The following is an 18,336-nucleotide window of genomic DNA, read 5'->3' on the forward strand; positions in this document are numbered from 1 at the left end:
ACACACTGTAATGTTTTTATTTGACAGAAATTGCCATACAACAGAAGAGATGTGTGACATGGAGTGTTGTCATGATGGAGGATGATTTTACAGCACACTTTAAAACACACCCTCTCTCAACAGTAGTTCACATCCGACTGACTGCATCAAACAAGTTGAAACTTATCACACACTGTTACTAAGGTTCGACGAGCCACTTCCTATATTAAAGATCGCTGCCTTTCTGTTGGATGGCACTTGGCAGCAGCATTCACCATAGTTTTTTTATCACACCTTGTAAATTGTTCAGCTAAATGAGATATCCTAACGATAGTTGAATTTTAAATAAACTACAAGGGGACAGGGAGTATTGGGACAGGGGTTGGTCTGCCTAGAGAATTGGAATTGACAAAATTCAAACCAGGGTAAAAATACCAAAGAATGCCATCAATGAGAGACATTAATTTCGGTCTAGCACAAAATAATTTTTTATATTTTAAAAAGTCTCATAATAGACTTTTCAAAAAATAAAGGTTCATTTTGCTTTAAATATTCTATGTGAAGAAACATTTCATAGCCTAAAATTTCCAAATTGCGTATGATCAAAGTATGGCACCCATCCAAACACCATTATTACCTTCTTAGTTTAATTACTTTTATTACTTTCTTAGTTTAATACTATTTGATAAGTATGAAATGATGTATGAAGTGAAGACCTTCAAGTTCAATATACAATGGCAAGAAATACATAACAGGAAATTTACTATTCCTATAACATCCAAGGAGGTTTTATCCTAGATAGGCCAGTTTCTTCATTACTAACATGGTCATCTAAGAAAAAGGTTTTAATAAAGAAAGATTAAAACTACCTTTATTTTTTTCAGATTGTTAAAAGGTTCATAAGACAAGTGAGCAGGCTGGAAGGAGAGGAAGGAAAGCTATAACACTGGGAATAAAACATTTTGTTATGCAGTGAGTCAAATAAACTACTGCAAGGCAACAAAATAGGCACAAGGAAGTATTAAAAAGTCAAACTAAAAGCAATCGTAGGCTTATATGAGGCAAAAAGAAATGGGACAATCTTGGGAATAAGAACATTTAAAAAGATGTAACAAAGTTATACACTGTTAGGAAATGATGACAGAGAAGAATCCAGAAAATACCAAAAATAAATGGGTAGGATCCTTTTGAGAAGGAAACCTGACAGTGGGCCAGATTGGAAACATTGTGGCCTAGGGGCTCCCTGGTTATCATTCACCTCCTCTCCTATCATTAACCTTCCAGGGAGATCACTGTAAAGATCTCCCTTTAGATTAAAAGACACACACATGCTAACTATCCAAGATTCCTAAACCTAATGACATATTCTACAGGGTCAGAAACATTTAAGATAGGAAAAATGAAAAGGACAATTCTAATGCTGTTTTTATTTAAAATTTTATTTGAACTCCTCCCTGCCCCCTTTTAATTCCCTAAGTAAAGATGCATATAAGTCTGAGCCTGATGGTATTCTTTTCTAATTATATCTTAAATCTCTGAAAATATGTGACTTTTGAAACTTGGGTAAGTGAAGCTAGGACAAGGGAATACTGATGACTCATTTTACATGCCTACTTCCTTGTTTATTCATGAGCAAAGCTAGAATAAGAAACCTTTCAGTGAAAATGGAAAGCATGTCTGCAGTAATATAATGCTTAATGTTGACTTCTATCCTCTCCAACCCCTTGGAGGTAAGGAACAGTTTAGGTAGGGTAAGAAAAGAGCCTAGAAAACTTGGAATGAAGGGGAGAGTTTCCTAAGTTCTTAAGAAAATCTGACAGGTTATCCATAGATTCTGTGTGTTCAGTTAACGCATTTATGTAACCAGCAACAGAGTCTCTTTCAAGTGCCCTATACTTCTGTTATCAGTTTCCCCTTTCAACTATTTCCCTTCTATATTCTACTGTGGAATTTGCAAGGCTAGCTTTCCTTGCCTACGCTTATGAGGAATTGGCCAAAATACTTTGAGTTTTTTAATACCATCTTTCATTTGTATCTATTTGGGGGTGTGTGCATGTGTATATATGGTTTTTAAAAGAACAATAATAAATGCCTTAAAACCCTTTAATGTCTTTTTAAAATTCTACCTTTTTGAGTAAATCCCGTGTAAATGACCATGAACAGTTTCTCATATTCATGGTCATTTACACAGCCACTATTTTTAAAGTATTACATAAATTTAGAAAATATTATCCAAAGGTATTTCACATTGAATAAATCTAGAATGTACTTAGTTCAAATATTTAGAAAGAGCTTTAATAATTGTTATTCATATGTATTCTGCTGTAATTCAAGTATAAAAATACAACTTTGTTTAATTAATAATTGGTTGGTAGCTGTCCACTCTTTGCAGAAGTGTATCTAAATATCCAGGAGAATAATACCTGAAAAAGAAAATTTTCTATGAGATACCTGTGAAAAGATTCGCACAATAGGCACAAAAGATGCAATATAAGGTATTTATCTGCAATAGTGCTATGAATGAAACTTCTTATACACTGAGAAAAAGTACACTCTAGTAATTCTTTCTGTACAAGGATAGAGACTATCAAAAAAGAGAAAACCTGTAGGGCAGTTGAGAATTAGGAGGGATATTGGCTGCACAGATTCCCTCCATTGGAGTGAGGGATTCCAGCTCTAGACACCACGCTCCCCGGCCCAGAGTACTGGTGCCAGGAAGAAGAGCTTCCACAACATCTGGCTGTGAAAAACAGTGGGGATTCTGACCATCTGGGTGGTACAGAAGGCTACAGGAAACTCAGAGGTCCTCTTAAAAAGCCTGCACACAGACTCACTCACTCCCAGGCACTCAGCCTGCATTCTGGCTGAGGGATGGTGACTCAGGGCACATTGAAGGTATTTTGGGGTCAGACTGAGGTGTGTGGCTGTAGGGTGAAGGCAGGAGGATAGTCTATGTTCCCTGTGTGAAGTCCTTCTCCTGTGCAGCCTGCAGGCAGGCCTCATGTCTTGAGCCCTCTCCCTAAGCACATGGCCAAATCTGAATCTGAATTGGTCTAGTGAGTTCCGTTGTTCCACCTTGCCGACTCCCTGGGTCCCCACCCTACTCAATTTCCCTAATGCAAGAGGCACTTCTTTGGTGAGCAGACAGCCCCGTCCACATTGCACTCTTTCTTTGAAAGCTATCAGAGTACATGGGTCCCAGGCAGGCAGCAACTGGCCTAGGTGTGCTCCGAGACTTCTGCTGAGTAGCTCCAGGCTCAGCACTATCACCAAATCAGAATCTACATTAACCTGATAAACACAACTTTCCCATTGTAGTGACTCCCTGAGACCCTGCTTCACCCAACTTTCATATCTTGTGAGGCTTTATCAGCGGCTGGACCTTAAGGGAGCCAGCATGTGACAATAGGCCTCAGGGTGTCGCAGCTTTTTATAGAGCTACCCTACACCCAGTACTGGTGGCAGCTATCCTTGGCTTGCAGTGTGACCTCTCCCATGTGCCTCCATGTTTATCAGAGGCAGTGAACAACCACAGATTTCTTTGTAGCTCCTGCCAGGTAGTCCCTGGCTGGTCACAGGCAGTGGGTGACCTAAGCCTGCACCAAAGCCCCTCCCAAGAGGCCCCAGAAGCAACATACTTGGAAGTTGGCTTCAGTCCACAGCAGAGCACCACTCAATTAGCCCCATATGCAGCACACTCAAAGGGCAGTCTCAATAGGCACCAGAACCTGCTGGGGTTAATCTCACTCAGTGGGTAAAGCTTCCCACACAGTATTCCATAAACTGTGCATGTGTCCAAACCCCACAGCAACCAGCCTAAGGGCCAATGCCACCCACTTATGGTCCAATATCTATCAAGACTCAACTATAACAGGAGGGCACACACAACCCACACAAGGGACATTCCTAGAGTATCCAGAGCAGGTGACCAGGTAGACTGTGCCAGGGGCCCACAGGGCACCTACTACATAAGGCCACCGGACCAAGACTGGGGGATATAGCAAATCTACCTAATATATAGAAACAAATACAGAGAGGAAGCCAAAATGAGGAAACAAATAAATGCATCCCAAATGAAAGAACAGGAGAAAACTCTAGAAACAGAACTAAATAGAATGGAGGCAAGCACCCTACCAGAGACATAGTTCAAAACAGTGGTTAAGAGGATGCTCAAGAAAGTTAGTGAGAACTTCAACAAAGAGATAGCAAGTATAGAAAAAGACATAGAAACCATTAAAAAAAAGCCACTCAGAAGTGAAGAATACAATAACTGAAATGAAGAATGCACTAGAAGAAATCACTAGTAGACTAGATGAAGCAGAAGATTGAATCAATGATTTGGAAGACTAGCAGAAAACACTCAATTAAAACAGCAAAAAGAAAAAAGAATTTTAAAAAATGAGGATAGTGTAAGAGACCTCTGGGGCAACATGAAGCATCACAGGGGTACCAGAAGGAGAAGAGAGAAAGCAAGGGATTGAGAACGTATTTGAATCTATTTGAAGAAATAATGACTGAAATCTTTCCTAACCTGATGAAGGAAATAGACATACAAGCCCAGAAAGTACAGAGAGTCCCAAACAAGATGAATCCAAATAGGCCCACACCAAGATACATCAAAATTATTAGGTTGGTGCAAAAGTAATTGCGGTTTTTGCAATTTTTTAACCTTTTAAACCCCAATTTCTTTTGCACTAACTTAATAAAATGCCAAAGGTTAAAGACAAAACGAGAATTCTAAAAGTAGCAAAAGGAAAGCAACTAGTAACTTGTAAGGGAGCCCCCATAAGATTGTCAACTGATTTCTCAAGAGAAACTTTGCAAGTCAAAAGGGATTGGCATGAAATATTCAATACGATGAAAAGCAAGGACCAACAACCAGCAAGTCTATCATTTAAAATTGAAGGACAGACAAAGAGCTTCCCAGACAAGAAAAAGCTAAAGGAGTTCACCATCAAACCAGTATTACAAGGACTCTCAGAGGGACTGTTTAAGACAGAAAAAAAAACACCCCACAATTATGAATAATAAAATGGCAATAGCTACATATCTATCAATTACTTTCAATGCAAATGGGTTAAATGCTCCAATCAAAAGACATAATAAGGCTGAATAGATAAGGCTATAACAAGAGACAAAGAAGGACCCAGCAATCCCACTACTGGGTGTTTATCCGAAGAAACCCAAACCACTACTTTGATAGGACGTGTGCATTCATATGTTCATTGCAGCATTGTTTATAATGGCCAAGATGTGGAGGCAGCCTGGCGTTGATGAAAAAATGGATAAAGGGGAGGTGGTACATATATACAATGGAAAATTGCTCAGCCATGGAAGGGAATGGGTTCTTGCCATCTGCAGCAGCATGGATGAACCTGGAGGGTATTGTGCTGAGTGGAGTGTCAGACAGAGAAAGACAGATGCAATGTGATTTTGCTTTTATGTGGAATTTAAAGAACAAAATAAACAAGCAAACAGAAACAGACTCATAGATACAAAAAACATTTTGATGGTTGTCAGATGGGAGGGTTTTGGGGGGTGTTGGGGGTGTGCATGAAAAAACGGGAAGGAATTAAGAAGTACTAAATGGTCGTTACACAGTAGTAATGGAGATGCAGGGTACAGCATAAGGAATATAGTCAATAACAATGTAATAACTATATATTGTGTCAGATGGGTACTAGATTTATCAGGGTGATAGATGGGAGGGGGTTTGGGGGCAGGGTGAAAAGGGTGCAGGGATTAAGAAATACAAATTGGTAGTTACAAAATGGGGATGTAAAGCATAGGGAATATAGTCAATAATATGGTAATAACTATGTATAGTGCCAGGTGGGTTCTAGGCTAGTCAGGGGGATTACTAGAGAGAGAGAGAGAGAGAGAGAGAGAGAGAGAGAGAGAGAATCAACTGAAAGAACTCAAAAGATTGTGCTACATAAATAGCAAAACATTTAAGGGATGTCAATGTAGTGGCAAAGGAAGAGTATTTTGAAAGCAAGCTCCAGTGATAGTATTTTACTATAAAAACTTTGCTTTTATCATGTCAAGTGACTGATGTTGCTTTCATGATCATAGTTAATAGATTTTTTATAAGTTAGATAACACAATCTATCATTACTAATCAATATCTGCATTCTGATTGCCTTAGAGATTTCAATGTATATTTTAATCACATCTGGTACCAATAAAATTGAAATTTCTGGGAGCATAATTCATATTAAAGAACTATTTTCTTCATAGTTTACAAATATTCTATCTTACAAACCTAGGAAACTAATCATTTTCATTTGTTCTTGGGCATCTACAGTACTACAAATTTATATTTATAAATTGAACATTTTATGAAAGATTTAGTATAAAAGGATTAAATATATTGATTAATGTATTGTGGGATGCTTCATATACTACAGAAAGAATTAACATGCATATAAAAATATGTCAAATAAAATTTGGCAGGCATTCTAGAATACAATAAATGAATTTTAAAAATCTAAATAAGTATAATTAAAAATTTTCCAAAACACTTAAAATAATTAAGCCTCCTAAGGTGTTTTCTCCAGATGAAACTTAATGTTCAAGACTTGCTTTGTCATTTGTTAGTTATCTTTATCTGCTCAGATGTTTGACTTAAAAAAAATTTATAGTATACTAATTTCTTCCACAATTAGTCAAGTTATAGCGGACAAAACAGAACTGTATTTTCTCAATAGAGTGCTTTTATAGGCAGTCATGGTCAAGCAGATACACACACACACACACACACACACACACACAAACATAAAAAGCTACCTGAAAGAATATTTTTTGTCTACAGGCCTCCTACTCTGGAAAAAATTGCCCTCAACGGTAAGTCTCTTCAAAGTATTCATACATTGAGGAATTCACAACTGTTTCTCTTTCTGTCGGAGTTACTCAACAAATTTTAAAATAGGCCTTACCTTCCTAAGCTGTAGGCCTTATGGCAGGTACAAGATGGGTATTTTTTATGAAAATGGCAAGTAGTAGATTTTTTAAAACCTAAACTATAAAAATAGTGCCTTTTAATAAGGTAGCTACTAACTACATGTGGCTATTCAGCACTAGAATATGGCTAGTATGTCTAAGGAGCTGAATTTTTCATATTTAATCTTAGTAAAAATTTATACTCAATTCAGTTATTGGAAATACTTTAGGCGTGTTTCGAACAACTCATGAATCTATTTTTTCATCTGTAAACTTTATATAATCTAAATAGAGACAAAGTATTTCTGGTGAAATTGAGCATCTGAATTGAGATGCGCAGGAAGTGATAAAATACCCACCAGATTTCAAAAACTTAGTATAAAAAATATAAAATAGCTCATTAATAATTTTTATATTGCTCACAAGTTGAAATGTTACTATTTTGATATACTGAACTAACAAAAATACATTATTAAAATTTATCCTATTTTATTTTATTTTTTAATGTGGCTATTAGAAAATTTAAAATTAACCACGTGACTCATTTTATATTTCTGTTGGATTGTATTGCCTTAAAATTAGGTCCCCAGCAAATAAATTAGGATCTACCAATAATTCTCAAGGCTTTACTGGCTAATTGCCAAGCTAACTGCCATTGTTGTACCTCTCTCCTCAAGGACCTCAGAGACTCCACAATCTCCAAGGAGTCTCCAAGGAGAAGGAAATGTGCTTAGTACTTACATCCCACTACTGCTGTCCTACACCCACGTAGAATTTGGGTTATTATACAGTTACCATATCAGATGTGCCGAATGGAAGAATGCATGCACGCCTCCCTCCCCAAACTAGATGTTTCCTAAAAGCAACTTCCCCTCCGTTTAGGCAGAGATCCAGAAGACGAAAGAGTTCCAAAAATACCTCTGGCTCTGGAGTGGACCAGGACTAGAACTTGGGTTTTCTAACACCTAGTCCTGGGCCCCTTTTGTCTCATCATACCAAATACATTTACTAGAAATTTTTAAAGATTGCTTAAATTGCAAGGCAGTAGGAAGTCAATGTTTAGGCTGATAACAGCTGAAAGACCATAACCATTGAGGGTCTGTCATATAAAGAATAATTATTTTTAAAATAGTCACCAAGTAATTTTTGAGAATTATATGATTGCAAAACTAAAACAATTTTAAGATTATACTTCTTTCTTCATAAAAAGACAATGTTTCAAAGATTTCTATAAAACACCATTTTATAGAAGCTAATGCTTTAAAAAATGTATCAGAAACTTGAAAAAGTTAGTCACAGTCTAACCAAAATTCTTCATGATAATTAGCCAGTTTTTAAAATAAAATCTCTGATCACAGAATGTTAGAAGTTAAAATTTTACAAAGGTATTTTGACAAAGCACCAGATTACATGCTAGCATGACAGAGCTTTTGATTTGTCCTGGTGCTCTGTAAAATAACCCTAAAAAGGAGTAGAAAGAAGATTGCCATTCAAGAAATTACCTTACCATTGGTTAATTCTAATAGGTCATTCCATTTTGGGGTTCCTTTAGTTTACTTTTTTCATTTTTCTATAATTTTCTTTATGTTAGAAAATTGTATTGAAAGTTATTTTAAACTTACATAAAATAGTATTCTTCCTGAAGATGGACATGTAAATATGTAAAAATTAACTTTATTTTTTTTCTTGGGAAAAGATTTTCATATTTCCTTCATTTAGTGGTTTTACACATATTTTATGTGTTATACAAACTTTTTTGGTGTATCATATTTGTATATTATATATAGTAGATATACATAGTATGATAGATTACTCCTTTGGTATGTTTTATATATATATATTAATATTTTCAAAGCTAACTTATTGGAACTCTTTTGGTCAAGGAGGTCTCATAAACCTCCCAAAAGTGCATAAACTTGTATCTTTGGAAAGAATTGCAGAATATATGCAAACAGAAAACAAATTTTCATCTTAAAGAAATTTGTGTTTTTAAAATCAGTGTTCCTATATGTATTTAAAATCACTGAAATCAAATAGGAAGAATGGTTTATATACCTTATATATAAGTTTTAAACATTGGAATATATATTCTCTAATAATAATTAGAGAAAATAAGAAATGAGCGCAGGATTAGAAAAATATGGCCTTTAATTCCATGTGTGCTGTGGGTATTTTTCAAGATTCAGTTATTTAAATCATTCTATCTTTTCTTGGTAACTTTCCTTTTATTTATTTTGGATTTAGTGGTATAGTTCTTTTTTAGGCTTACAAGGACTGAAGCTTAGTTTTAATGCTCTGCAAATACTCATTTTAAAAAATTAATCTTGAAAATAGATTCCTGCTATATTACTGTGCAGCACCTGTATATCATAAATGTTATTTATTTTTTTCAAATATAGATTGTAACTTTCTTTTTGCCACTCAACATTTCTTTTCCATCTGTAATATTCCCATTAATATAAATGTAAGCTTAAGGCAGAAAAATCATATGCGAGGAACTATGAAAATCAGAATCTATAGGCCCTTTCTAAATCAGGTTCACATTAAAGATTAATTTGAACTCTGTATTTGGGCACTCTTTAATAAAGTATGTCTTAAATTAGTACAGAAATGTCTCAAATGACATTCCAGTTTGATTTGGAAATGTGTGTGTCAATCAGAACATTATTTAATTTGAGGGGAAAAAGACATCAAGAGCAGAAGTAAAGGTACACATTGGTCTCATGTAGTATTTCGAAGTCCACATTTTGACACAGGCACACAAAATAAAATCTAGATTTGAAAACAGAAAAACTACATAATTTTGAACTTTTCAAAGCTGTTTTTCCCACCTTACTATTTCCTCTGGATAACAGTTGTTAATGCTGTTAATGTATTCTTGAAGGAGAGAGCCAGGTTCTGCTTTTATCTCTTGAACCTTTTTAAGTCCACCACTTGTTACAAAAAGTCTTCGAGCGTTGCTATCATGTGGCAGCACCTTGAAAAATGAAGCACATGAAAATGTCAGTTTTCTTTTCCAAATTGGATTATCATTACTGAAAAATAACAATATATTTGAGGAACTGTAAAAGAGAATTTATGTCCAATAAATTTCATATATACTTGTAACATAATGAGCCTCTATTTGCTGATGAGTGGAAGTAAAATGCAGTCTCTTTAGAAATGTATGACCTTTTTCTGTTGTGGAGATGGAATATAGGCAAATGAACATAAGCAAAGGTAATGGAGATCCTCTCATATATATATAATGTAAAGTGGTGTCCCTCTTTGCTGATACCCATTCAAAATCTTCCCATTACCTACAAAATTAAAGGCGAACTCCTAACAAAGCCCAGAAAACCTTCTGTGACCCAGCAACTAAGTACTAAGTACTTCTCTAGCTTCCTTTCCCACCAATCTTTATCCCAAAGGGTGCATGCCAGGCTATTTCTTGCCTTTGCCCATGCTGTTGCCATTCCTGGAATGCCCTTCTTCCTTCCCCACACCTGCTTGGCTAACTCTTGCTCATCTTTTAAGATTTTACTTTAAGAAACTTATCTGAGACACCCCTACTTTGTTATCCCAGGATGAGTTAGGTACTTTTTTCTTTCATAGCATTCTGTTAAACCACATCGGTGCACTTGCCATGTAATATTTTAATTATCAGTTTATGTGTCTGTCACACATAAATGTCATGAAGGCAGAAACTGTACATTCAATCAGTCACTTATTCTCTAGTGCCTGGTACCTAACAGATGCTCAATAAGTGTTTAACAAATGAATGAACATACGAAGGAGTAGGCAGAGAAAGGAAATTGAGATGTTAAAGAAATACAAGAATCAGGAAAGTAAGGAATCAACAAATCCAAAAGAAGATTTTAAGAAGCAACCAATGAGAACTAAAGAAAGTCACTGAATTTGACAGTTGTATGTTTGTGTGTCAAGAGGAAAGAGCCAGTGGAGATGAAATTAATTATGCAAGACAGCAACAACTATCCAGACTTGGAAAGTTCTGGAGGGGTGGTCTGCAATGTGGGAATTCCCCTTCTCTTCCTTGGTCATTGCCACTATTCCCTCTGACACTAACACCCTTTCTTTCCCCCATAATTCTTACTCTTTCTTCAAAACCAGCTTTTTCCAATCATACGTCCTGTCTGAATTACCTTAGACTACATTCATTTATTCCTTATTTTTTTAAAAAAAAAGTTTATTATGAAGTCTAGCACATTAAAGTATTTTTTAATCATTTTTTCTGGTCTCCCGCCTAGATTGTAAGTTTCTTAAAAAAGAACTTTGTCTTACTCTTTTTTGTCTATCTTCAAAAGGGTACATGTGAGCATTTAACAAATATTTAAAACTACAAAAGGATCTGGCTAATAGAACACATATCAACTGTACTATAAAAGATTATACTAGTATGTATTTATAAAAAATGGAATGGTCTACAGATATATCAGTTATAAATATATTTTTGTCGTGGAGAGTTTTCATACCTCTTATGTCTGTCCCCAGCCATGCGAAACTATATCTTTTTACCTTCTGCCTTGCTTTCCTGTATGTTTCTAGTGCTCTTAGGTTTCCTTAGGTTAAGAAAACACAAAACTGCCTGAAGCAAATATTCCCAAAGGCACGTTTATAACAGAACATAATATGAGTATTATATTTTATCTTAGCTATCTAACCTTCCACAAAGCCCACTGACTTATTTTTATTTACTTTAGTGACTGATTGCCAACTCTTAATTCAGGTTAGTGTTCATTTTTATAGCAAGTTCAATAAAACCAGGATATCCCAGTAACCTAAAACATTAGACTATTAAAATGAAACTTTCAGAAATAATGTCAACTTCTCAATTTTCGAGAGCTGATGACTGTGTCTGTAGATGATCCACTCAGCTCCTTACTTTCCCACTCTCTTAGGGGGTCAGTTTCTTACGTAGCTCCCAGAAAAAAAGAGAAAAAAATAGTTTAATTATTTTCTTAGAAGGAGGTATTTCACACACAGAACTGTATCCTGAGGCGGTTTCAGCAATGTAAAACCTACTGTCCAGTGGCTATGGTGCTTGAGGGGCAGCCAAGTGTTGGAGACCATGGAAAGAGTTCAGAGAAGCGATGGCTATTAGTAGCGCGTCTTTCAGTGGAGTACCTAAAACGAGGCCCACTTAACTGTAGTGCTTAGAGTGTAAGTTATACCAATATATAGTTTTGTTTATTGTTTGTAGAAATATATGTAGTATGCAGAATGGGGTACCTCCTTTATATAGTGTTATAACTGACTATTCAAATAATATTGGTCCCCCATTCATTTTCGTTAATTTTTTAAATCAGACTTAACCACTTCCATGTTTAATATCTTAAAAACAACTTTGTGTGTGTGTGTGTGTGTGTGTGTGTCTGCGTGTGCGTTTACTATGTTCCTGGGATTGAGCTAAACTCTTTACATATAACATCTCATTTAACTTTACAATGACCCTATGGAATAGGTACTCTTCTGATCCCTATTTTATGGGCAATCATACTAAGGTTTAGAAAGCTCAAGATTTTGCTAAAAATATTAGCACTGGTAAATGTAAATCCAGGAACCCCAACTCCACAGCCTGAGCTCAGAGCCACTCTGGGATACTATTTCCACAGACTCCATTTTCTTCAATCAAATCTCCTGAGCACAATTTAACCAGTTCTTGATACTTCGGGTCACCATCAATGGCTGTGGTCATGCAGCCACTGTCTCTCAGGCTTTGCCATCAGTAGTCAGTCTTGGTGGCTGCTGCCCACTGCTAGCAGCTTGACTTCCTGCCTTACTACTTTCAATCTGCAATAAACTAAGAAATATAACAGCTACATTGGTTAAAATTGTTCATAAAATAAGTCAACAAACTTCACATCATTGTCTGAGAGCATGTCCAGTAAATGCATGGACTTTGTGGAAAATATTTCAGTGGTTCAGAGACCATTTTCTTTTTCTTTATAAGATCATTGCAGTGTTCCCAGATGAGTGAGCCTAACGGACACTGGGAAATTTACTAAAAGTTACTTATCAATATAAATATTTTTATGAGGTTTTTATGTATTCACCTACTATTTACCCCCAAGAACACTAAAAGAGACAGTACAGAGATTGAGCAGAAGAAAGTGTGAATTATATATGTGTGAATTTCATTAACCTGTGTTAATTTTATGAACCTACGTTATTGCTCCTGTCAATACAATCAGTGAGAGTTAAGTAACAAACTTAACTGCCCATCCCCCAATGACAGAAGAAAACATTGACCCAATAGAAAAAACAAATTAACTCATCTTCATTTTCTTCCCCCTTTTCCAGGCTAAGAGCACTTCTCACCTTACTGAACTGTCCGACCACATGCTTCAGAATATTGGGAGGGGCATCATATAGAAATGGCTCAAGGGCTGGTAAATAGGTGCATTTTTGTAGGATAGTCTTTAAGGCTTTTTTACTCTGTTGAAATACAAAAGCAAAATACATACCAAAGTAAGTAATCAATGAAAGTTTGACAAAAATTCATGTCTCATGTTCTTGGAATTTGAAAATGAAATCAATTTCCTGGTCTAAGCTGCAGTTGTTTCATTTTTTTAAAAAAGTTGTCAGAAAAACTCCTATCTTTCATTCGTTTTATCAAAAACTACCCTACCAGTTGTCTTCATATCAAATTTTAAAACATATAGTGTATTATTGAGCTCTTAAGATACCTGTGAGGAAATTAAGATTATAAATCATAAAGCTATAGACTGTAAATTAATATAGATTATATTTTATTAGCGTAAAAATTCATATGTATGAAACTATGAGATATGTATGAAACTAAGGTCCTATTCCTCCCAATCAACAAACATGAGAAAATACTTAGTTTACAATGGAAAACCATTATCAGGCATTCTGTGTTCTCCAAAAGATTTCATGGCTTATATGTATATACTCAGAAATAGTCTATGTGCATTATTCAATGTACACTTGCAGATATGCTGCTGTAGGTCACAGGTAGAAATTGCCCCATTCACACATAGAAGCAAAACAGGTTGAATGTAGACAAAAGCTCGACAATAGGGAGTGTATCACCCACAAGTGAAAGAATCAGTATCCACTCGTACCTTTCCCACTCTCCCCCAGCACTCTGTATTTCATGGTGACACCATGTGGCGCTGCAAGAATGGCTGCAGAAGGGCTGATGTGACTGCAGCACATCCCTGCACCCATCTCTAAGGCCATGGCTGGTTGTGATTCTGTTTCTTTGTATTAAAGTCTGGTCCCTTCACTTTGGAAGGCTTCACAATTGGGTTTATCTATAGGTCTTTTCCACTAGAAATCCACATCCGTTTGTAAGTATGTGGTTTTGTGCTTTATTGTATCCTTGCAATAAAATGTGGTTTTGTGCTTTATTGATCCTCTGATCACCTATTTTTTCTCTGAGGCCGTAGCTGACTTGTTCTTCTGGGATCTTGCATTGAACGTTTAGCAATGCTTTTGAGTATCACAGAGCATATTGATTTTCACATCGTGAATTTTACAGTTGGTAAGTGGATTCTGCAAAAACTTTCATCACATTTGAGCTCTCTGTAAAGGAACACTTGAATTTGTGGTTTCCCAGAGACCCAGGCTAAGCAGTCTTGTATAATCTCTTATCTTTTGACACGTTTGTCTTCAAATGTCGTTCTATAAACCAAATTAAATAGAATAAGGAACTAAGAAATGCAGCCCAAAGTTTTTCCACAAGTTGTATAGCCTAAGCCAGAATTAAACTCTCCATTCCCAACACACCTAGTTAAACCTTTGTGAACCAACTTAGGATCATGGTGACCTTACCAGGCCAACAAATTTAACTTAACTGCTATTGGTGACAAGGTCCACTAAGAGTATAGCAGAGATCACATTCACCATACCATACAGACAGCCTTACTCTAACAATTCCAAGTTGGTGATGTACTGTCAAGTTATTAACAAGAACTCTAGAGGATTAGAACTTCTAATGAATGACACTAGAAATTCACTGAGCTTTACTATATCCTTTGTTAAGAGATATACTAGATTTACGACTGCATACTCCTAGGTAGGAATGGGTGTCATGATTAATAATCAGCTGTATTGTCTAGCATCAAAGAAATATTAGTATATTAATTAAGATTTTGTTTGCTTGTTGATTTCTGGGTTTAAGATTTTTAACAGTTTTACTGAGATATAATTTACAATCAGAAATTCATTCATTTTAAGTGCACAATTCAATGGATTTTTAGCCAGTTTACAGAATTATGCAACCATCAACACATTCTAATTTCAAACATTTTCATCATCTCAGAAGGAAACTTCATGCCCACTTGTAGTCATTCCTCCTTTGCCCCACTTTTCCCATCATCCCCAAGTTACTATTAATCAACTTTCTGTCTATAAATTAGACTTTTCTGGACAATTCAAAAGTTAATTTTGTTTTAAAAGCATTCCGGCCCAAAGAGTTATAGTTTTTAAAATGAAGGGGGAATGTAAGGCTAAATTTTGTGACCTTGGGTTAGGGAAAGTATTCTTAGATATGGCTCCAACAGCACAAGCAACAAAAGGAAAAATATATAAATTGAAATTCATTAAAATTTAAGTGTTTTGCTGTAAACAATACCATCAAGAAAGTTATAACACAGTACACAGATTGGGAGAAAATGCCTGAAAACCATACATCTAAATATATAAAGTACTTGACTATATAAAGAACACTTACAACTCCATAATAAAAAGATAAATAGCCTAATTTTTAAATGGGCAAATGGTCTGATTAGACATTTCTCCAAAGAAGATATATGAATGGCCAATGAGCACATGAAAAGATTTTCAACATTATCAACCATTAGGGAAATACAAATCAAAACCACAATGAGGGTGGCCGGTGAGCTCAGTGGTTAAAGAGCAGTGGTCATAACACCAAGGTCACCGTTTCGATTCCCACATGGTCCAGAGAATTGTACCTCCACAACTAAATTGAAAACAACGACTTGACATGGAGCTGAGCTGCGCCCTCCTAGATTGAAAATGACTTGACTTGGAGCTGATGGGTCCTAGAAAAACACACTGTTCTCCAATATATCTCAATAAAAATTAAAACACACATACACAAAATAAAAACCACAGTGAGATACCAATTCACACCCATTATGATGGTTATAACAAAAAACAAATATAACAAGTGTTGGCAAGAATGTTGAAAATTGGATTCCTCACACATTGTTGGTGAGAACATAAAATGGAGCTCACATTGGAAATCAGTTTGGCAGTTCCTCAAAATGTTATCGTAGAGCTAACATCGATAGAGTTATCGTATGAGCTAGCAATAACACTCGTAAGTATTTACCCAAGAGAAATGAAAACATACGTCCACACAAGAACTTGTACAATAATGGTCATACCAGCATTATTCATAACAGTCAAAGAGTAGAAATAACCCAATTGTCCATCAACTGGCAAATGGATTAAATGTGGTATATCAATACAATAGAATATTATTTGTCAATAAAAAGGAGCAAAATATTGATATATGCTATATAACAAGAATGAGTCTTGAAACTTATTCTAAGTGAAAGAAGCCAGGCACAAAGGCCACATATGTTGTATAATTCCATTTAAATGTTCAAAAGAGACAAGGACACAGAGACAGAAAGTAAATTAATGGGTGCCTGGGGCTAGTCAGGGAAAATATGGCTAATGGGGGAATGAAACGTTTCTAAAATTAGATTATAGTGATTGTTACACAACTCTGTGAATATACTAAAATCCAGTGAACTATACACTTTAAATGGATAAATTACATAGTATATGAATCATATTTTAATAAAGCTGTTAAAAAGGAGAATAACCATGATGATGAGAATACAATAACCAAATCAAATAATTAACTTAGAAACTGGTTTATAGCTAAGGGGATAGAATGAACTTATTCAAATGCCAAAACTAACATGGGACATTTCAATATGATGCCTCTAAATCAAAATAAATGAAAATGCAATAGCCTGAATATTTTCAAAATATATGTAGGTGAGCTTTTTAGATAAAAGATTTATTCTTTCAGTTTTTATTAAGGTATCTGAAATAACATGGACACAGGCAGATAGGAAGGCTATGTAAAAATATGCAAGAAATTCCAAGGGGCTGCTCATTGGTTCTCCTGGATCAGAACCAATTAGAGAATGTTTATACAAGATGACACGCCTTTGGGACAAAATGGACTTCAACATGGCTTTATAATGTGAAAGCTGCCACAGAGTAACAAATGAGAAATACATTAGACAGTTCTTGAACCACTTGGATGCATTTTCCCTACTGAGATAGGATCAAATCAAACAGACTTGGACTTTCATCCTAAAGCCTTTAAAACAACAACTGATAGAATCCAAGAGATCTTGGGGAAGAAAAAAAAATGATCAAGTCCCTACAATAAGAAAATATTTGTATGGACGTAAAGCCTTGGAAAGATTGCTAACAAGACAATGATTGATAAAGATCCCACTTTTTAATTTAATACTCAGTGTATTTCCTGAAAGCAAATATTATATCAAACGTAGGCAGTATGAACCTTAACTTCTATTAGTAAACCTAAATGTTTTAATAAAGCCACCTTTGTTAAAATAAAACACAATAAAAATTATCTTACTTTAAGGAGTGAAGTTTTCAAATTTCTTCTACTGCAGTGATATTTATATTTCTTAACATCATAATAATTCATTAAAAACCAAGTTATATGAACTTGGTAGTATAAAAAAAGTATATAATGCTACCTGAGACTATTTGCAAGGGTTTCTCAGCTATAATTATTATTGATTCCACTATTGATTATTTATGCTCTAGCTCATGTATTCTTATATTTCCAAAACTTAAAGGAAAATAACAGTTGTTAAGTGCAGAAATCTGAAAGAGATAGACTTTTTAGGATATTAATAATTAATCTGTTGATAATCTAGAAGTTGAACATAATTACTATTATAGCCGGCGCAGCACAGTTTATGCCTGTAGACACCCTGCAGAGGAGGCCATAGTCATTGGATCACTAGAGATAAGGGGCAAGGGAGTATGAGAAGTAAGGAGGGAAGAGGAAAGAAGAGGAATTTAGGGGGGAGGGAACAAAAGAGGGTACAAGAAAAGACAGTAACAATAATGGGTTAAATAAATTTGAGGCCAAAAGAAAACTACGTATATAGGTAAAAATTATACGTATGTAAATCAGCTGTATTGGACAACTCAAAACTGCAAATGGGCTTGCGGTTTCTCAACCAGAAAGTCAAAGAATCACAGAATTGTTAAATGGGGAAAGGCCTAAGCACATTGTCAATCTTATTCTCCCTGCCAAGCATTGCCAAGGAATGCATTCAACATTGGAGAAATACAAGGGAAGCCCTAAATCTATCAAATCATTACTTTGATCTGGCAAGAATTTGTAGAGAAATAACA

General features: G+C 35.4%; 1 protein-coding gene across 1 annotated transcript in view; it reads right to left on the reverse strand.

The window, feature by feature from the left end:
- Positions 1-1,411: 1,411 nt before the first annotated feature.
- Positions 1,412-18,336, reverse strand: part of LOC308498889 (sperm-associated antigen 6) — a 77,071-nt gene continuing 60,146 nt past the window's right edge. Inside the window, exons 9-11 of the mRNA XM_081051635.1 lie at positions 13,240-13,356; positions 9,753-9,898; positions 1,412-2,402 (exon numbers count right to left, since the gene is read on the reverse strand). Coding sequence (XP_080907761.1) covers positions 2,333-2,402; positions 9,753-9,898; positions 13,240-13,356 — 333 coding nt within the window. The 3' untranslated portion in view covers positions 1,412-2,332. The remainder of the gene's footprint in view (positions 2,403-9,752; positions 9,899-13,239; positions 13,357-18,336) is intronic.

The sequence above is a fragment of the Rhinolophus hipposideros genome (genome assembly GCF_964194185.1).
Source record: "Rhinolophus hipposideros genome assembly, chromosome: 1".
Taxonomy (NCBI): Eukaryota; Metazoa; Chordata; class Mammalia; order Chiroptera; family Rhinolophidae; genus Rhinolophus; species Rhinolophus hipposideros.